Below are 22,186 nucleotides of genomic sequence, written 5' to 3' on the forward strand. Positions count from 1 at the left end.
CTGGGACCGAAAGGGCTGAGAGCTGTTAAAGCGTCTGTCTGTCCTCTTGAGCGTCTTAGGGAGCGCTCTTTTCTTATCACGGGTCTCCACCAGTATCTTGTCCAGAGCCTCTCCAAATAATTTGTCGCCCTGGAAAGGATAGGCCATGAGAATGAACTTTGAGTGTAAGTCCGCCGGCCAGGCCCTTAACCATAGAAGTCTCCTGGCTGCAGTCATGGAAGCTATAGCCCTGGAAGAAAAGGTCAGGGCGTCCAAGGTGGCGTCTGCCGCAAAGGTGTTAGCCTTCAGAATTCTGTTGGCACCCTCCAATAACTGTCTGTGGTTACCTGGCAGTAGTTGAGTAAGTTTACGTATCCAAACAACCGCAGCTCTGGAGACGATGGACGCAGAGGCGGCGGCCCTGATCGCCATTGCCGAAGCTTCGTGTGCTCTTCTGAGCGCGGTCTCTGCTTTTCTGTCCAGGTTATCTCTAACGGATCCTTGACCATCTTCTGTCAGCAGACTAGACGATTGAAGAGCTGCCACCAGTGCATCGATTTTGGGTATCTGCAAGAAATTGGTAAAGGAAGGTAAGGCATAAAGTTTTTTAACTGAACTGTGGTATTGTTTGGTGGCTGCTGGGGCCCTCCATTCTGCCCTTAATTGTCTTTCAAAGTATTCCGGAAAGGGAAAAACCCTTTCCGGGGTACTATCCCTAGGGAAAAACTCTCTGCTCCCTTTAGGTCTGGATGATCCCTTGTCTGATTTGGGATCCTCCTCCCCCCCTTTTGGGGATTCCTGAAGTTCTAATGCTGCCAGGGTCTTGGAAAGTAAATATTGGTAGTCCTCTACCTTAAACAGTCTATTAGTTTGTTCAGGGATGAGAACCTCCTCTTCCTCTTCCTCAGAAAGGAATTCTCCATCATCCCTGTCCTCACTATCCAAGGACGATTCCCCCCTCCCAAGTAATACCCACTGACCCTGGGGTAGACTGGGGTTGACTTTTGGGCAGCTTTAGTTGGCCAGCTGGCCTCAGTACGACACTGGTTGCTGGGAGGCGACGGAAGGGCAAAGGACTGTTCACTTGGTGCCCTGGAATGGGTCTGACAGAGCTTCCCAACATCCTCCCGAACAGCCTGTCTCAGGAAGGATCGAATGTTCCCTTGAAGAAACTGCCCGATGTCACTGGGCACGTTACCTGCTCCCTCTTTGCTGATCTCCGCGTCCGGAGCGGTCAGAACGGGTTGGGAAGTTGTCTCTGCCATTTCTCCCGGCGGGAGTATGGCAAGCACGTCTTTAGCAGCTGCGCGGGAAAAGACGCGAGCTTCGTCGGCTTTTCCCGCTCTTTCCGCGGCTTTTCTTTTGGTGCCTTTTTCGACCTCCCGGCGAAGGTGTGATGCAGATCCCAGCTCCTGCGATCTTCTTCAGTGTTTCTTGGAGGTGTTACACGGCTCGATAGCCGGAAAGGTGCCGGGATTCCGTTCCAGCCCCAAGGGCAGGACGGTACTGGGACGATCATCAGAGCCCTCAGCCGGGGTTGCCGCTGCCAATATCTCCCCATCGGCGTCCATGAAGCTTCCCTCCGAATCCCTGGATTCCATCTCGATTAGTCTTCAGAGAGGAACACAGGGTAGGAGAAAAAATGAAAAGGTGGAAAGGAGACGAAGAATTAAGGACTAGAGAAAAGAAGATAGAGAAGAGGAAGAGATCTGAAGAGAATTTGGAAGTGAGTTAAGAAATTAAGATCAGTCAAGAAAAAACAGGCAGAGAGATCTGCCTAGACGACTGCTCTCCCTGGAGGCAGGAAAGAACTGGAGAACAGGGTGTTCCAGGCGCCAACAGGAAGAGGAAGAAAGAAAATTCAACTTCCTGCCTCCCTGATTGGGCGAAGGGAAACACCCAAGATGTTCTCTGCCTCAGAGGGAGTACAAAGATACCTGAAGAAATAAACTGAACTCACAACAACTTGTAGCAAATAAATGTTAGTTCTCAGGAAGCCACTGGGCCTTTATCTTTTCTACAAAGATGCAATCTGCTATTAGAGATGTTCAATGGTCTCAATACATAACATTTTGGCCCATGTCCCAGGATAGGCTTAAACACGTTTCATGTTCCCTTCAAGGGGATAGCAGAAAGGTCATAATAACCTATTGAACAATAGCTTAAGGAAAAAGGATTGCAGCAGGGGAGTTCTGGTTCCCACGCAGGCTAACAGTTTATAGCATTCGCTGTCTACAGTGAGTGGATAGAGATGAAGTGCTATTTAATCTGCAGACCATCAGCAACAATAGTGATGACCACAGGAATGGAGGGAAAAAATTGCTAAGAGTTACAGCAGGGGCCCTGTCAACAGCCAATTCAATGAAAATTAAGGTACCCTTTCTAAATAGAAGGATGGATGTGGAGTATATCTAGATCCCAGCTTTCAGCCCCAATAGGGCTCAAGGTGGATGCAACATTTCATACCGTTCCATTCCATCCACACAAAAGACCCCACAAGGCAGGCCAGGCCTAGAGAAAGCAACAGGCCTGAGGCCACAGGCAAGAAATCTGGATCTCCTAGATCCCAGCCCAACATTCAAACCACTACACTGAACTGGTTCTTGTTAGAAGGGATGCCATAAGGGAGTGATCTCATGGACTGAGGGACAGGCTGAACAATTGCAACAAGAAGTCTCACAGCAGGGGCAATTGTAATGCTGTGGAGTCAGGTTTATGTTTTATTTTGGGCCCACGATACTAAGAACTGGAGTAGATTTACTCCATGGTTTACTCATGTCTGCAACAGCTGGCTACAGACTAATCCTAGGGACAGGCTGAACAATTGCAACAAGAACTCTCTCCTAGCAGTGACAATTGTAACACTGTGGGGTCTGTTTCATTTTTTATGTTAGTCCCACTCTGCCCCATGGCGCAGAGTGGTAAGCTGCCGTACTGCAGCCCAAGCTCTGCTCATGACCTGAGTTTGATCCTGGGGGAAGCCGGGTTCAGGTAGCCGGCTCAAGGTTGACTCAGCCGGGTTCAGGTAGCCGGCTCAAGGTTGACTGGGTAAAATGAGTACCCAGTTTCCTGGGGGTAAAGCATAGATGACTGGGGAAGGAAACAGCAAACCACCCCGTAAAAAGTCTGCCAAAAAAACACTGTGATGCGACATCCCCCCAGGGGTCAGTAATGACTCAGTGCTTGCACAGGGAACTAACTTTACCTTTACTAACATCTTGAGCAGTTTTACTCCAATCCAAGGTTTACTCCTGTTTGCGAGAGCAGGATGAAGGCCTGCTGGGAAAGGTCTGTGCTAGGCCTTGTGTTCTTCTATTTGTTTCTGCTGAATAAAGTTACCTGGTGCCGATTAAAAAGGAATTGAGAACCCTAGGGGGAAAAGGGGAGTGTGGACATATATGAAGCCAACAAGGAGAAAAAAACTTCATCACTACATAAGTTTCAGATTCCCCTTGAGAGATATCACTCTTTATTTTTCTTGTATAGGTTTCCTCTCTATCTGCCTTAATAGGCCTGTTAGGATTCCCTTTGTATGAAAATTGTCCCTTCTGCAACCTGTAAAGGGTGTGTGTGGTTGAAAGAAGAAACAGAGGGAGACCGGTCTCTTCCCTCAGTGCTCAGGCAATAAATTTGGCAACCTCTTCTCATAGCTAAGTAATAAAGTTTAGGAGATCCGGGGACAGCATCACAGTGCCTGACCCAGTTGCGTTACTCATGAGTAGACCTCCAGCCTCATCAGGCTGGACCCTGGGGCTGTTACTATTGTCAGTTCAACAGACTATTTGGCTGGCTCTTGCTGGTCCTGCGCCCACTGATTGGCTTTTGGGATGTGGGGACCCACTCTCCAGCCACCTCCTGGTCTGTTGGCAAGGTTGCCAGCTTTGGCGAGGTCACAAATGGCCATCGCGTAAAACTGTCATCTTCCTCTGCCCTGCATTGAAGTCGGTCATTTCCTTCCTCATGACCTGTCTAAGGGTGTTTAAGAATTCCAGTGGCATAGCCAGGGATCCCAAGCGTTGCGCATTACTCATGGCTCGTCCTGTGTTATTTTACTTATTAAAATAAATTTAAAACTTTTCTTTTGATTATGGTCAAGGTATTTAATAAAGCTATATGCACAAAAACAATCACATAAAATTGAGGGTTGGCCCCTCCCTCCGCTGATGGAAAGTGATAGGCTGAGTTGTCACAAGAGGGATTGCAGACCTCAACTTCTTCAGCTACTGTCCATTGTTTTGTTCAAGTAGCTGGGTTGGTACATGGAGACAGTCTTTAAATGCAACAAGGGCAGGGGTGAATATTTTGTGCAGCACTGTACATACAGTATACACACAGCTCCCACGCATGCAATGTGGGCACATTGGTGCAGTGCCAACTCAAGAAATGGTCACCAAGCATACTGAAAGAGCTCATGTTACAGTTGAGGCTCAACTCAGGTAAAACACCAGGTTGGTACAATCATGCACAGGTAAGTTCTTTCTGCCCACCCAAATCCCATTTTATCCAGGCCTTTTTCTAGGTGGCTTTGGTTGGGATCTTCTAATTCTAGATAGTACTGTCCACACCCACCTGCTGACACAGGGAAGAAACAAAGCTGTGACAGCACCAGGGATCCTTCAGCCGCAGGCTACATGCAGAGAGCAAAACACTTCCTTTTGTACAGGATATTCTTTTCAGAGATAAGATGTAACATTCTGTTCTTCATGACTGTTTAGCAAAGCATGCAGCCATAATAGAGTATCCAAAAAGAACCCAGACTTCTTGCTGTGTTGACCTATGAAGATTCACTGGGTCACCCTTTTGACAAACAATATAGCCAGCTCTGTTGTTTGTTGTCTGAAAAGGAAACATTTTGAATAGTGTTTTCTTTTCTTTATAAGCTCCTGCTTATCCCATCTTAGCACATTGGAAAAACTCCCTAATAGACCATGCTGAACAACCAATCCATCAGATAACTTACACGCCTGTTTTGATTTACATCCAGCTGAAACCGAAATGTCAAAGTCTCTTCTTCCTTACACAAAGTTCAATAGGAGATTCTTCATACTTCAGTATGATGGACGGCATATGACATGCAAGCATACATTATGGAAAACTATGTTTTGATAAAATAAGCCTATCTGGAAAAGAGATTGCCTTTAATTAGAATGGTTGTTCCCTTCTAAACTAATATCTGATTTCCCATTGGCATTTTCATTTTTGTCCAGGACCTGCACAATCGGCACTCTCTGACACAACCCATTGCACAATTGGCACTCTCTGACACAACCCATTCCTGATCCTTCAGTATGTGAAATTATTCACAACATATACTATTTGAATATTAAATAAAAGTATAAAATGCAAAGCAGTTTCTCTACTACAAAAGGAATAGCACTGAGGACAAAACACAGCCTGAATACCATTCCCTCAAGTTTCTGAAAAACCACTACCAAAAGAGAAAAGAAAGAAAAAGGAGGAATGCCCTAATTATTTTAGCTCAGACTCACCCATTTCTGCCTTTCAGTACCACGAGGAAAACACAACATGCATTCTCCATTAACAAATACACAAAACCAAATTTGAATCATGTTTTCCAACTATACAACTTCACAAATCAAACCAAGTAGTCCTATAAATAAGACCTACAAAGGAGAGCCCAAAGCATATCTAAGCCTGCAAGAAGAGCTCGGACAGCCTCCTTTGCTGAGAGAATGGACAAAGGGGACTGCTGGTTTGGGTCAAATGTATATTTATTTATATCCCTATTTTCTTATATCATGGAACTCATGGAGGCTTACATAGGAGGTTCTTCTATCCAGACACTGACCAGATTCAGCAGGAAACTTAATAATAATAATAGCAACATTCAATTTATACACCACCCTTCAGGACAACATAATCCTGCACTCAGAGCGGTTTTCGAAGAGTATCATCATTATCCTCACAACAATCACCCTGTGAGGTGGGTGGGGCTGAGAGAGCTCTGAGAGAGCTGTGACTGACTCAAAATCACCCAGCTGGCTTCAAGTGGAGAAGTGAGTAGGGAATCAAACCCAGTTCTCCAGATTAGAGTCCTTCTGCTCTTAACCACTACACCAAACTGGCTTATTCAGGATCAATGGCTACTCATATAAGGGATGCAGAACAATTCATCATGTACTTAAAATTTCTATAAAAGAAATGAATCCAATACTGATATTGTTGTCAATAATTTTGTTGTCTTGCAGTTATTTAAGTTTCCAGAGAGAGAGAAAGTGTGAGAAATACGTTTATCAATAGCTGGTAGGGCCAAGGGTTTTGGTGAAACTAGCTCAATCCTGACACTTCCTGTGCAATCCAATGTGGGTTTACTCAAAAATTAGCTGCACTGTAGAGCTGATTGCTAAATGCAGTCTTAGAAATAAAAAAAACTTTCCCTCAGCAGGAGTTTCCTTCTGTGTGCTCTCTCTCTCATTAGCCAAATTGTATCTGAAGGAAATCCATTCCCTTTAGTGGCTTGGCAAACCATTCATGCTAATATTCCTATTTTTAACACTCAATAGTCTAACAGCAGGATTTGATTCCTGTGGCACCTTGCAGACTAACAAGATTTTCAGAGTGTAAGCTTTTAAGAGTCAGAGCTCCCTTCTTAAGATTCTGAAGAAGGGAGCTCTGACTGTCAAAAGCTTACACTTTGAAAATCTTGTTGGTCTTTAAGATGCCACTGGACTCAAATCCTGCTGTTCTACTGTAGATCAACATGGCTACCCATCTAACTCTCAACAGTCTAGAAGATAGGTTTTTTAAAAGAAATGGAATAAACTGAAAGAAGAATAAGTAACATGGGGGTTCTGAGTAATAAATTAAACACTCCAACACTGCACCCTTATAAACTGTCATTTCTGAAATGCTGACTGCATCTTAATACCCAGACAAAAACACCCTGAAGCATTCTTTTGTTTCTCTATATGCAGCAATGATGATTTTGGATTGCCTTGTTCTGAATAAATGCTTCAAAACTTTAAGGAGTGTATCTTCTCCTAGTAATTGCTGCCATTACTTGCCTGTGGACTGGACAGTAGCCTGACAGCATTCAAATCAGATCCAGAGCAAAAAGTATTTTCTGCTCCATGGATTATAAGCCCTTTCCCATCCTTCCAGTTTTCCAGTTCAGCAATCTTTTCCTGTAGTTCTATCATCATTGTACCTGCAAATAACAGAAGGAAAAACTACTGAGGGGTATCTTTTAGCATTAAGCTTAATAAAAAAGAGAATAGCGAGACAAAAGAAAGGGCTATATTATTAGTACAGATTCTTTAAAAATAAATCTAAGGCAAAAGTGAACATGCTGCCAAGGGAAGAGATCCATGTGACCTCCTAAACAATGAGGTGACAACTTCTTTTAATACCAAAAACTGTGTGAGAGAGAACAAAGCCCCGCCACGTCACTTCACTACATTGTGAGTTTGAATCTTTTTCTACCCAGCCCAACTCCCTTTGAGTATTAGAACTGTGCTGAGGGGGAAATGATTAAGAACCTCAGGATTATGATGAAAGAGAAGCCAGGGCTTAGATCCCGTAGCCTGTATGCTTTGTTCTTAGAAAAGAATACTCCCTACTCCCCCACTTTACACATGTAAGTGTGAGGTTATGAGAATAAATTAGTGAGGGTTTGTCCCCTGCCCTAATCTCATCTACTTTGGTCCTAGTTGTCCAACAACAGGGGAAGGCAGAAAGTAGGCTGGGTGTGGATGAAGCTGGGGAGTTTCTCTACCATGCTGACCTCTCATTATATAAAGCCACTGATGACATTCCTGTAACATGCAATCTCTATAGCACTGGCTGCCAGTCACTTTGATACATTTCTGAAGTATACAATGAAAAATGTTCTTGGCAAGATGAATCACAAATCCCATTTAATATATCTCATTAGAATGCTTCTCATGTTAGGGATGGAGTTCAAAAGTAAGCCAGCTGCCTCTCTTTTGTTTGATGGAACAGAGCGGAACACTGATGATGCAAGAAACAGAAGGAAACGGTACTGGCAAAGGGGCGCTGAAATGGTTCAATGTCAAAATTGAGAGTGAAGAAAGCAAAATGGACACGAATGTCTCAATTCCATGACTTCTCATCATATACAAAATAAACACTCTATATTCGATATGATCCACAAATACTTAAATTATTTCTAGGCTTTACAGTTAGTAGTGTCTAGTGAAAATAATTCTATGAGCCTTTCTCCTCAGGTTTCAGGCCCAATTCGGGTAAAACAGACAGATGTCTTTTATGGTGGACAGCTTTCAGTATAATGCAAATAACTGAAATCTCCCTCATGTGGAGGAGATGCAGAATGCCTGCCAAGAGCAAGCCACAGGGAGACAGCACAAGGGCACCACTTCTTGCCTGTTGTCTTCTAGGCATATTTTAAGTGGCTGTTTTTGACTAGGATGTTCCCCCACAACTGTTGTGCTCTGCCAAGAATAATCTCTTGAGTGCCAAGTACAAAGCCTGAGGGAATTTAGAGAAGTGTTCATGCTAGCTGGGAATAGATCCCAGCTGGGAATCTAGATCCCAGCTCAATAGATCCCAGTAGCTCAAGCACGTTCTAGAAGCATTTTATGACATTTTTATTTTGGCAGGTAATTAATTATACAATCAGTAACCAGTAGCTAGTCAATATTTAGATGCATTGTTACACATCAGATTCCCTTAGCAACAGAATAAGTTACACAGACCAAGAGGTAAGCAACTATTTTTCCTTGGGACATGCAGGTAATCTAAAGAGAAAGGACAACTGATTGAGACTCATTTAACTGTTTTGACAGATAGCTTTTTCAGGGTTGGGTGTATCTTACATTATTACAGAGTCCCTGTGAAGAACAAGACCTATTTAACACTTCTGTGAGAAAGAGCTATATCTTTTCACAATGGCATTATGCTGTTAACTTTTCATTTTTATCTTTGCATATACTTAGAGGAATTAAACAAACAGTTAATACCTGTGAATGCATTCATAAGCTTTGGGTTGTTCAAGGTAAGTATACCAATACCATCTTCCTTTTTTGAAAGGTTGATAGATCCACCAGTAAACTGCTGAAGTTTTTTCTTTATTTCTTTTTCTTCAAAACCATGGGTATGGTTATACAGAGACATGGTTCTTTGCCAGAGCAATCTGCTGTTAGGCATTCGATGGAAACTCTTCCATAAGAAAACAGTCATTTCTGGAAAACACACATCAGAAATCAATATAGGTTTGTATCTTTAGATTTCTGAAACCTACCACAAGACCAAACTACGCTACTGAAGATCATCACCTGCCAGATTTACAAATGAGACATCAAATCAGGAAAAAAATACAATACACATGAAGGAGAGGCAACACTAAGAGTTGGAATAGATTTGGAAACAGAAGTAGACCCTCATCTTTGAGAGGCAGAGGGTTTGGGATGAAGGAAATATAATTTTGTTGTTTATCTATCTTTTAGGTCCTAACCTGGATAGCCCAGACAAGTCCAATCTTGTCAGATCTCCGAAGTTAAGCAGGATCAGCCTTGATTAGTAATTGGATGGGAGACATCCAATGAACACCAGGGTTGCAGAAGCAGGCAATGGCAAACCACCTCTGATAGTCCCTTGCCATGAAAACCCCCATGAGGGTTGCCCACCTTTGGTGGCAGTGCCCCAAAATCAAAACATTCTGGGAGGAGATACTAAAGCAAATAAAATTAATAACGAAGTACGACATACCCCTAGAGCCCCAATTAATTTTTTTGAATCTATGGCAAGGGGTAAATGTGCCAATGCCTCAACGAGATTTAATTACTAATCTACTTGCCATAGCAAAATCATCAATAGCATATTTTTGGAAAAACCAGTCTCCACCATTCTTGAACCATTGGTACTCCAGAGTGTGGAATCAGCTCATTATAGATAAAATAACAGACAATTTATCGGCTAATTCCTCGACATCTAACTATTATGAAAAATGGTGGTCTTTCTTAAATTTCATTGACGAAACTGAAACACTTCCTCCCAACCATCTATACCAAGATATATTGAAAGTCTAGCAGTATGAACTAAACCAATATACTGTGACTTATTCTTGTGGTATATGAACTACAAATTATAGTAAGCAAGTGTTTTAAATGTTTTTCTTCAAAACCTGCAAACTTGTATAACCAATATATTACTCCATGTATTTGCAATTTAATGTTTATTGTTATTGTTTCTGTTTATAATTAATAAAAGTTGTTTATTTAAAAAAAATTTAAAAAACCATGAGGGGTTGCCTCACGGAGTTATGATTTGACAGCACTCTCTACCACCACTTATCTTTTAATAGTGCTTTGGAAAATTTTCTTTTGTTTTTCCACTCACCAATAAAATTTTATTTAAAAAAATAGTGCTTGGCTTCACACCTGGCCCTACAGATACAGTTACAGAAAGCACAATATGAAGAATATGCCACAGGCAAATATTTCATTCTGCTTAGTCTCATGACATGCACGCGCTACTCCTTGCCTGGCTAAGAACCTTCTTTAGCATCCTGCCCATTCTGTTGCCATGTTCAGGCTGGGCTCAAGCCCCCTTCTCTGAGAAGGGAAGCCCTTCCTCCTGTCTTATACTCGGCTCCTGGGTAGCTGCTTCCACTTCTGGCCCTTCTCCTTTATGCCACCGGCCTGCCAGATTGTCCTTTATCTCTTACGGGCTATCCTGCCTTGCAAATCTCTTCTCTTGGATAGATAGATTCTCTTACTCAAGATTTCTTCCATCTAGGATGTGATATCTAATTTTGGTACCTTCAGAAGCATTTCTGTTTCAGGATTATGGCCGGATCACTGGCATTCATTTGATTTCCATATTCTTATGCCACTCTTTCTCCAAAGACCTCAGGACAGCATACATGGTTCTTCCTTCCCCTATCTTTACAGCCCGTGAGGAAGGATAGGTTGAAAGAAATGCTTAAGTGCCCAAAGTAGGGTTGCCAGTCTCCAGGTGATGGCTGGAGATCTCCCAGAATTACAACTGATCTCCAGGCCATAGAAATTAGTTCTCCTGGAGAAAATGACTGCTTTGGAGGGTGAAATCTATGGCATTATATCCGAATTAGGTCCCTCCCCAAACCCCACATTATCCATGCTCCACCCCCCAAATCTCCAGGAATTTCTCAGCCTGGTCCTGGCAACCCTAGCCCAAAGTCACTAAGCAAGCTTCCATGGCAGAATAGGGGTATGAACTTGCCAGGAAACATATCATTAGACCATTAGAGTAATTTTACAGCCTTATTTACCCAATAGAAAACAATGGCTTGGGCCTACCAAAACATTTCTCTGCACAGAAGGATTTCTGCTTGATTAAAGTGACTTTCTTGCCTCCCTCACACCGCTGTCCCCCCAGAGCAGCATTTCAGAAATAGTTTTGGGCAGCAGCATGAGGTGGGGGAACAAGAAAGTTGTGCTCTGCAGAAGCACACCCCACTGCTTGCCATATCTAAAGAAAGTGAAAGCAGGACATCAAGACAAATCAGAACTGAGACCTACAAATATATATCTGGGCAAAAACAAAAACGTAACAACACACTATCAGATTTTTATCTCCTTGCTGTTTATATTCTTCAACATTTTCTATGTTTAAAATGTTGGTTATAAACAGTCTCATTTTTCAACAGTATAGCTGGTTCTGTAAAGTTATATAGGCTTGTAAACAGCATTTCTATGGTAATAATTTTACCTCAGCAAATGAGCAGGTAGATTCAAATAGGACATTATAGTCAGCTGATGATCATGAATCATAATGAGCAATTTGCACAAGACAAAGTATTAACACAAAAATTCTTTTCACTCTGCTGTATTTATTTATTTGTATATTGTTTAAAATAAAAAACTAGTTCTTGCAGCACTTAACCACATATTAAAGTAATTAAAATCACCATAAAATACAAATTCAGATTAAAATATAAAACAGCAGAAAAAGTGTAAGAGATCACAACAAAAAAAGAAAAAAATATTTTAAAATGTGAAAAATACAAAAAAAACCCACCGTATAAATTACACACACACACACCAATCCTTACTTTAAACCTTCCTTTTCTGCACTGTGGAAATCTGAACCGGAAGTAGGCCCCCATGGGCTGTTAAAAGAAGTCCTCTAGTGGGAACTCACTCTACAAAATAGTGGCATGTCCCCAGGGCAATCATAGAAAAGCTGTCTCACCTACCTTGAGCAGAAGACAGCCTGCCCTTACCTGCTACTCATCCCACATCCAAAAGGGAGGGTGAGAGAGCAGGACCTCATATGAAGATCTTAAAGGACAAGTATGCTGGTCATTTTATATCTTTACTTAGGACATGCAAATAGAGTGACTAAAAACATTTTAGCCTGAAAAATCAGCCTCTGTGAACAGGAATGGCACTGAAACTCATGTTCTTTTATAGCATCTCATTTTTATTTTATTTCAATTAAAGTTCAGTCCCGAATAAAGGTGTAATTTATGGACCATCTGACATTTGATTTTACAGGTTGGGTAATATAAATAGCTAATTACCATAATTTCATGAAGGCTTTTTTGGCAGTTCAGCTTTAATCTATACTACACCAACCCAAGAATAGCTTGAAGTTCTTTAGTTATGGGGAATAAATCTATTCTTGACGATACCTGCAGAAGAACTAGTACTCAATCACCAGCACCCCTTCCCCCGTTCATTTATGTAAAGCTTTTGACATACAATGTTTGTTACTTACGACCCCCTTTCTTTTTCAGTTAGTTTTTCCCTTTAACCCTCTTCTTATACCCTCTGGGTAGATTGCTGTCACTAGGAATTATATTCCAAAATAAGTAATTTAAATTTCCCTTTTAATAACGTGTCCAAGCATCAGGCTCCTTTGTTGGACTATTTGGCCCTGAGGATAGGAATGGGATATATAGGAATGACAGATACCCTGGGATAAAAAACCCCAACTTTTATTTTTACAAATGTATTGGTTTCACTCTAGTCCTTAAGCTTGATGGTTTCATTTCTTAAAGTTTCTCTACATAGACACAGTCACACAGATCTTTATAATATTTCACTCTCAGGTGCACATAGATTGCCTGCTTCAGACAGATTAATCTCTCACTCAAATATACATAAACTCTCACTCTCAGGCACACACACAGTTTGCCTGCTTCAGATAGAATGAACGTTCTCTCACAGACACACAAAGTTCAGGCTTCCACACAGGTAGCCTAAATGAACTAGAATGAGAATCCCCTCAAGCAGCACAGGTTTGCTGCTTTTCCCAGACTGAATCTTTTCTCTCCACTCCGACCCAAGCTACAAGAGAGAAATTACATGAGGAGCAGCATGTGAAGGGAGTCGCAATGTTAGCCGGGAATCTGAGTTTTAAAAGAGTTCGGAAGGCTTTGTCAATTTCCCATCTATACAGAGCCAGGGAGATCTGCTCAAAGGGTTTGTTAATTTCTTCTCTGCCTCTGGAAGGCTCCCTCAGTTTCACCTCCCCTTCTAAGAGGGGAGCACACTTTCAGCCCAGCAGAGTATCTGAAGAAGCAAGCTTTGACTCTTGAAAGCTTATATCCCTCATATTTAGCACATTTGCTTTATATCTTTCTTCCAACGAGTTCAGGCATAGATTTTCTTCCTCATTTCTCTTGTATAGCACATGACTTTCTACATGCCTCATGTTGTCTCAAGTTGCTAGGGTGGTCGAACCCTCATCATGAAAAAAGCTTACAAAAGTGGGCAGATGGCAGAAAGGTGAAGAGGAGTGCCTCTCCCTCATAAAGACATCTTTAAAGGATAAGAGGCATCTGTTCCAAGTGGATGTTTAAAAAATCCCACCATAACTGGCAGGTCCTCAAGCTTCAGGAAAACAATCAGAGTTATTTGTATGATGTTCACAGTTACAAAATCGCATTATGAAGCATCATCAATTAATGCCTGCAGAAAGCTCTGACTTCACAGCAGGATACAGTTTCCTACAACACCAACAAAACTGAAAGGTTTTTTTAATGATTACTAGCACAGATTACATTTGAACATCCTTGCTCTTGCTCCCTACAGCACTAACTAGAAGAAAAAATTATTCCTTACTTTATAGACAAACAGAACTAGCATGGGCCAGAATGCTGTGGTGTAGACGTATAATTTAGAGTGGAGGGCAGGATAGGGGAGACAATACAAACTTAGGAAAGAGCTGAAGCCTAACTTTGAACCATAGGTCAAGATCATACTGCTTAAAAATAAAGAAAAACAGATCTTTATTACATTACACCAGTCACAAAGGGCAAATCCACACTTACTGGCATAGCGCTAAACCCTCGGAATGATAGCGTTTTCCTGGCGCATTTTATGACATCATTGCATCATGATGCCGCTCTCATGGTGCAATGACATCAGAAAAAGTGCCAGGAAGACGCTATCATTCCGACTGTTTAGCGCTATGCCAGTAAGTATGGATTCAGCCAATGTATCAATTAGAGTCTAATAGTCCTAGAATTCTTCTACACAATGTATTTTTTTAATTTGTATTTTGCTGATGAACCCATTAGCTATAATCTGTTTCCTGAGACATCTATGTCCATGGTTGTTTTGGCTTCAAGTAGGTAGCCATGCTGGTCTCCAATAGAATATCAGGATTTGACTAGAGGCATCTTAGAGACCAACAAAATTTTCAGAGTATAAGATTTAAAGAGTTAAAGCGCACTTCTCAAGCAATACTGTCAAGTTGTCAACCTTTTGCAGCACACTTTCAGCCCAGTAGAGTATCTGAAGAAGGGAGCTTTGACTCTTGAAAGCTTATACCCTGAAAATCTGGTTGGTTTCTAAGATGCCACTAGACTCAAATCTTACTTGTTTGGGGGATCTCATAATGGCCTTAAGAATATTACCTTCAAGGATGAAAAACATCAGGCCACCTGTATCTTTCTTCTCTGTTTGCTTTTGAGGCTGTCCTCATGGAATCTTTTCATGCTCCTAGTTTAGAACAATATTTAAAACATACAGAATGGTACCAGAAAAGAGATGTTGAGCTATCTTCTCCTGTGTGCATTTGAGCATTACCACTGACCCATGCAGTTTCTTTGATCCCCAACTTAACCTATAAGGGAATCAGTATGTGCATGTACTGTTTAAGCTAAAGGAGTTGAAGATGCCAGATCAATGCATTAAGTACTAGGGGGGGGGGGGAAATGCAGCCCTACCCTTAACATGATCTTTGCACTTTCTATCTCAATTACATCATCCATAAGTGGGGATGTGGGGCAGGGGGATAACCTGACTCCAAAAGTCTTCCAGCAGAGAAGACTAACATGAAAAACAAGCACCAGCATCCTTTTCTAGTAGTGGCATCCCTCAAGAGACAGAAAGTCAGAATGGAAAAAAATCACACCTACCAATAGCAAGTTATTTATCTCCTTGTCAGATAAGGGGCTTTTCTCCTTTAATGACCTTTATATAGGCTCTTCGGAATAAGCTGAGCTAAGGTCATCTCTGTACGCTTGTACATGTTTTAGAACTGCAAATCCACATTTGCTCTAATTCTGTAAGCATATATGCCCATGAGAATCTAACTCAATATCCCAGGCTACCAAGGTACATTTTCAGTGTACATGAGATATCTGGCAGGAGATTGGTCACTCTAGTCTAGCAGTGTTTTGCTTGTGGAGAAAGGAAAGAGGCTTGTTTGAAGCAAAGTAAGTACTCAGTTCTTACTCATTTTTTTTTGATAAGGCATTAAGACAGGCAGTGTTTCTGTTACAGAGGCTTGTTTTCCTGATACTCAAAAAGCAGTATTTTTCTGTTGGAAAAGGCAACTTTTGTTTTTCTCTAAGGAGCGCCATAGTTGTGACTGGGAAAAGCATGAGTAAGTGAAAATTATGAGCCCCTTCTGGATATTCCCAGTGACAATATTAGTGATGAATTACACAACTCTCTGGTCACACTACAACAACGTTAAACAATAACACGCTACAAGAAAGCCAAGTACCAAGCACCAGAGAGCCATCACAAAGACCATGTGAACACAGGTAAGGAATACTGTATGACACAAAGGAATATCACAACACATCTCACAGATCAGTCTTGCCTGTTTAAATCTTTCAGTCTTATAGGGATGTCAGTTGAGTAGAGGAAAAAGAAACAGCCTCATTTGCTCTTGTAACTTCAACATCAGCTTGATCTTACTTACATCAGCAGGTGAAGAATTTCACAGCATGGTTACACACATTATCACCAATGTGCTTCACATATTTTTATCCTCAAAGGATATCTGGATAACATATCAGGATAGCTCACATGATTATCCATTTCTCCATTTCATTCTCACAACAGATGAGGCTGAGACACAGTGACCATCCCAGAGTCAATCATTCAGCTTCATGACAAGGGATCTGAATCCAGGTTTCCTTGGATTCAGCATTCTAACCACTCGATCACACTGGCTGACATTTTCTAATAGAGCTGCTGTAAAAGGCTAGTTCAAAAGTAGACACCTCTATAATGCATTAGGGCCATGCCATCCAAGGATTCTGTTATTTTTATCCTCCTCTGTTGACTTGAAGGAGGTTGTCAGACAACAGGACCATAGAAGGAATGGGCAGGAGAAATGATAAGATGCCTTATCTGGCAACTTCAGTCATAAGCCAACCTGGAAACAGGAAGCAAAGTTACAGACATCCTCCTCCAAATCCCATATAGCCACAGACTACACAAGGAAGAAAAAGGGAGCAAAGCAAAACACAATGCAGGAAGCAAAGGGTTCACACAGAAAATATCAAGTCATCAAAGACACAGCAAACCAACTAGTTTGCACTTATGCAGCCAGCAACCCTTGGAAGCTCCACCAGGATCAGGCTCTACCAATCCTCAGAGTTAACTACCCTTTTCCTGTGACACTGCATACTGAAACAGAAAAAGCAGCATAGATGTAACTCTTTGTGCCCATTCTCAACGACACCAGTGACTTTGCAAATACCAGAACCTACCAACAAAGCTCAGCAAAAGATGCTGACAGAATAGAAAAGTAGGAAGCTAAGAGGAAAATACAAGTTAATAACTACATTTTCCTCCTAGAAATGTTTAGGAACTACTGACAAAGTAACAGGTTACAGTGTCCCTTAAATCAAGAAGTGAATCATAACAAGCAAAAAAAAAGGTAAACTTGTTCTCTTCTGAAACCATAACAAATTCCTGAACATACACATACATATACAAGCATATATGAAAGCAAAATCTTCATCAAAATGTACTTACAATTGCATAGAAGATCATTATAAGAGTTTTAAGGATGTTGATTAGCACTGCTATTCTTAACAATCCACCATTTGGTACACTGAATACAAATTTAACAGTAGGCTATGTTAACAAGTTTTGGCTGCTGTTGTACCACTTAACACAAAGATGCACTCATATATGAAATGTCTACAAAACACAGAATTTCCAAATCTTCAACAACTCCTTATTCAAATATCTTCAGTTTGTATTCAAGATACACTGGTATTCAAGATCTACTGGTGAAACATAGCAAGTCATATGGATAATTCTTTCAGAATGGTAGTTTTCAAAGAGTAAGAACTATCAAGGTTTTAAAAGAATTTTGCTGAAAAGCAGGGGCAATCAATTTGTCTACTACAGAAAGCATCAGAAATATATCTACAAGACTGAAGGCTGTTCTAATTTGCAAATATCAGCTGCATTTGGCCATTTCCCCGTTTGTATATTACATTCTTGAACAATGAGGTAACAAATTACAAGTGATAACTATGTAGTATGTATAGTAGTATGTCTATTTACAACAAATTATGTGATATGTCTATGTCTATTTACAACTTACTGCGTTCTCATATGAAAGGTCTCAAACTATATCCGTAGCTCCATTTTTTGGTCCCAAACAAATGCAAGAAGGCATGTGAGTAACTTTCCTAAACTTTAACACCCTCCCTCCCAAAATTCACACATCACATCATGAACTACTTTTTGGAATCTGAGCCTACGCCCTCACATATATCTCTTGGTGAGAGTTGTAGTCTTGGAAGTCACATTTTCAAACAGCTTTGCAAAGCTAGAAGCTTCTGCTTAAGCAAAATTTGAGATTGTCAGGGAGTAAAAGCCTACAAAAAAGTGCCATAGGAACCATATAAAGCCGCATCTGTCATACTAGACATAATGCCATATACCAGAACTAAAAGGTAAGACCATGTACTAGACCAAAACACACACACATTAAAAACACCAATTATATATTATTCACATAGTTTGTGCAATGAATAAAGAGCAAGCCCATTTGAACAGGAAAATATTAAGTCTTGATTTTGTAGAATATGCCCTCCTTATAAGCATTTTTTCCATTTATTTAACTACTGCTTCTAATTCCATCAAAGCCAAAACTTTGCCTTAATAGATTCTCTTCCCCCTACCCATTGTATGATATTTACAACCTTGGCTCCATCTCAAGCTGTGGGTGGGCAAAAATGAAGGAAGAGACATTCACAGCATAGTAAATTTAGACATAATCAATGGCGTATAGATTAAACTAGCAATCCGTTTGGTAACAAAATGTAAAAGTGAACGTTCCTTGCTTGACAATGATTCAAATTCAGTGCACATTCCACACTCACATTTCACTATCAAATCTTGGAATGCGTTCAAGGAGAAACACTTGAGGGAAACCAATTTTTCTGCCATCCACTGCAGAAGAAAGAGAAATGGAGGTACCATAAGCAAACAAAAGGTGAATGAATACAAAATAAGAAGCTTACTCTGCAATCCCTATGCACACTAATTTGGGACCAAGTTCAAGTGAGCCCAGTGGGACTTCCAAGTAAGCTCGGACATCAAGTTTGAGAGAAAAGTCAGGCTGCCTTGTCTTTCTCCATTTCAAATACAGAGAATGTGGTAATATTTTATAAGAAATTGTTCCTTACACTTACAATCTCCTCCTCCTAGGAGATCAAACGTCACATGTTTATTAATCAACCACAAGGTACAACCATTCATCCCATCTGGCACCACAAATCATCATTACTCAATAGTAGCAGCTGGTCCCTGTCACCACTTTGAAAGCAGCAAAACTAGGCTGCTGACAGAGAAGTTAGTGGCTTCCACACAGATGGAAATTATACAAAATGCAAAAACAACAACAACACAACCTTCATATCTGCAGGTTCACCTTTCCCTCTATGCTCTGACACAACAGCTTTGCTCATCGCAGTCGGGCATTCTGCAGATATCACCTTGCAAATGGGCAAAATCAACAACTGCTTATATGTGTGCATTCTCTGATACAGCCCCCACCTTATGGAATGGCCTGCCTTAGAAGGTCAGGAAGGCCCCCACTCTCTTGGCATTTTGCAAACTATGCAAAACACTTTTATACAGGTAATAGGGCTATACTCTAACAAACTGGTTTAGGAAGATGCTGTAATGAACAGAAAGGGTTGTGAACTATATTACTGTGTATAATACATAAGTGATGGACAGGACTGGCTCCAGCTCCACCTCTCCTGAGAGACAGCCAATGGGAGTAGGTGGAATGCTGAGCCAATGAAAGTTCATTGGAGGAAAAAGGAGGCTCTTGAGAGATGCTGGGATTATTCAGGAGACTTTGTCACTGATAAAAGAGGCAGCAGAAAGATAGCTGGCTGTTAATCTGTTCTTTTATACTGACACCTTCCCTGTTTAACCCCAGTATGATGTTAGTTTCAAATCTGTTTACTCCCATGTTCCTTCTTGTAAATAAAGTTTATTTTTGTTTAGTTTAATCATGGTTGGCTTGAAATCATTGGCTGAGGAAAAATATCTGACACATACACTCTCTCTGGTCACAAAAGTCCTAGTGAATGAAATAGTGGCAGCATATAGAAGGAAAATAACCTCTGAGTTCCCAGCTCCCTGGTGAAAGGAGGTATATAAAGGGAATGGGCCGCTTGTCCAGTGGAACCTCTGGAAGAGGAGACCCTGTGAGGATCTGAGTCAGGGCTCTCTGCCTGCTGTAGTGGAGGCTAGACAGGTGGTGCGTGGCAGTGACCTTTACCTGCCTTTACCTGCCTCAGTGGCAAGGGGAGTGAAAGGCTTCTGTGAGAGAGGGGGTCTACCTGCACCCACCATAACATATTATCTTTTACTATATGCATTATCCTGCTTTGTAATCTCTGAATCATTTACCATGTCATGTTAATCATTGTAATTTATTTCAGATTTTTGCAACCCTAATCCTGTAATATTGTTTATTAAATGTACCATCCTGTTGGTTGTATTGATTTATGGTGGTAATCTGCCCTGAGTTTCAGCGAGAAAGGCAGACTATAAATAACATACATAAAATAAAATATGCTCTTGAGCACTTAGCAGCAGTTTGTTCAGAAGGAAAATTGGCAGAGGGTGGGGACAGCCCCTGAGAGTTTATAGTATCCTGAAGGAAGATATTTGGAGAGTAGGCTTTCTTCATTGTTCCCTCCCTTCCACAATTCCTTACAGCTTCCCACTTGTTCCATCTAATACTGAAGTTTTTTAGCAGGACTGTGAAATGGGAGCACAGACTAGTACATGTTTTTTTTATTTAAAAAAAAAGCATGCTCAAGAAACATCCCACCTATGAGGAAAAATAGTTTACAAATGAAAAACAAGAATATGGCACAAGTATAGTCCAATAGCTATGAAATATCAAGGGCAGCTTCATGTCAATTAAAGGGAAAAAAACAGAGTAGGTAAATTAATGTGTTCAATACCCTAAAAGCTTTACTCTCTATCTCCAGGATATTATGAGCTGGCACACGTATGATATGCATTCCTTCCCCCATCCATCCATCTCTAGGATGCTTTTAAGGGCTCAGAACACTTTGAAGCTAAAAAAAAATTCAGGTAGGGAAAGGATTGGGATCAGAAGAAAAGTGTGTCCTCCTATCCTAATCAATCAAAGTCTTCCAAGAACAATTTAAGGTACAATGGGTCAACCCCCCCTCCCCAAACCAGCTTTTAGTATCCTAGAACAGAATGCAAAAATTACAGTCAGGGATGTGCACCATGAAGTGCACTTCCTATAAACTTTCCCCCTCCTTACCACACTGTAACACTCAAATTCAAGGCTAGACTCTCCTGCTCACTTAGCATTTTAGCATGTGAGGCAATAGCACTATAATGGCCAGCTGAGCAGCAATCTACAGTCTAAAACTGCAGTGTTATGCTAGTGTACAACAGAGGAGAATCTTCTAATCAAATTATTCCTCCTCCACCATTTTTCATAGACCCTCAACTTACTTCGCATATTCCAGAATTATTACAAACCGTAAAGAGCAGATAGCCTGTTGAAGAGTACTTACAAAGCAAACCTCTCCAAGCAACTAAAAAAGCAATCTTGTGATGTTTAAACAGAAGTAAACCTCACGAAGTTTAACAGGACCCACTTACCACTTCAAGACTGAACTGAAATTTTAAAATTGCAAATAGTTCTACTGACTAGCAGAAAAACTCCAGTCACTAAAAGCTGTGTAACAAGACTATGCATTTCCCTGACACTAAACTCAACCAAGTTCAAGTTGCCCTTGCATCAAGAACATGAACTTTGAATCACGAGGTTTTTCAGAATGTGATAGCACAATAAAACTGACCACACCTCCCCTAAAACCAGGAACTTACTTCTGAGATTTTGATCAAGAATCCCCATGAAGTGGGGAGGGGGAACCAAAATAAGAAACACAAATGAGAGCCAGTTTGGTGTAAGTGGATAAGAGCATGGGGCTCTAATCTGGAGAACTGGGTTTGATTCCCCACTCCTCCACTTGAAGCCAGCTGGGTGACCTTGGGTCAGTCACAGCTTCTAGGAGCTCTCTTAGCCTCACCCACCTCACAGGGTGATTATTGTTGAGGGGATAATAATGATAAACCTCTCTGAGTGGGTGTTAAGTTGTCCTGAAGGGCGGTATATCAATCAAATATTATTATTATTAAAAACAACAGAAAGATTAATATAAGCCTCAAAATTCAGGCATTAATTGGCACCTATAAGAAAGCATCTCTGAGCATAAACAGAGCATCATACTAATGCCCATTTTATGATCGTTATATGATATAGAATTTGCAGTTTGCCACACTACTGATGTTTATACCAGAATTCTGTGATATGCAAAGTGGTATCATGGAAAGGAGCCCCATCCTTCCAGAGCAAAACCTGTCTTTTTCCAGCAGGTGAGCACCATCCACCTTTTTAACACATTAAACACATACCACGAGAATGGAAAGAAAGCAGAAGGCTA

At 41.0% G+C, this 22,186-nt stretch overlaps 1 protein-coding gene across 2 annotated transcripts in view; it reads right to left on the bottom strand.

Moving 5' to 3' along the window:
- ECHDC1 (ethylmalonyl-CoA decarboxylase 1) overlaps window positions 1-22,186 on the bottom strand; it is a 50,879-nt gene that overhangs the window by 28,410 nt on the left and 283 nt on the right. Inside the window, exons 1-3 of one of the 2 annotated variants that reach the window (XM_054982015.1) lie at window positions 18,554-18,614; window positions 8,940-9,161; window positions 7,005-7,147 (exon numbers count right to left, since the gene is read on the bottom strand). In XM_054982015.1, coding sequence (XP_054837990.1) covers window positions 7,005-7,147; window positions 8,940-9,159 — 363 coding nt within the window. In that variant the 5' untranslated portion in view covers window positions 9,160-9,161; window positions 18,554-18,614. Of the gene's footprint in view, window positions 1-7,004; window positions 7,148-8,939; window positions 9,162-18,553; window positions 18,615-22,186 lie in introns of those variants that run through there. The other variant, XM_054982007.1, reaches the window with a different exon arrangement.

Source organism: Eublepharis macularius, chromosome 1 (genome assembly GCF_028583425.1).
Source record: "Eublepharis macularius isolate TG4126 chromosome 1, MPM_Emac_v1.0, whole genome shotgun sequence".
NCBI lineage: Eukaryota > Metazoa > Chordata > Lepidosauria > Squamata > Eublepharidae > Eublepharis > Eublepharis macularius.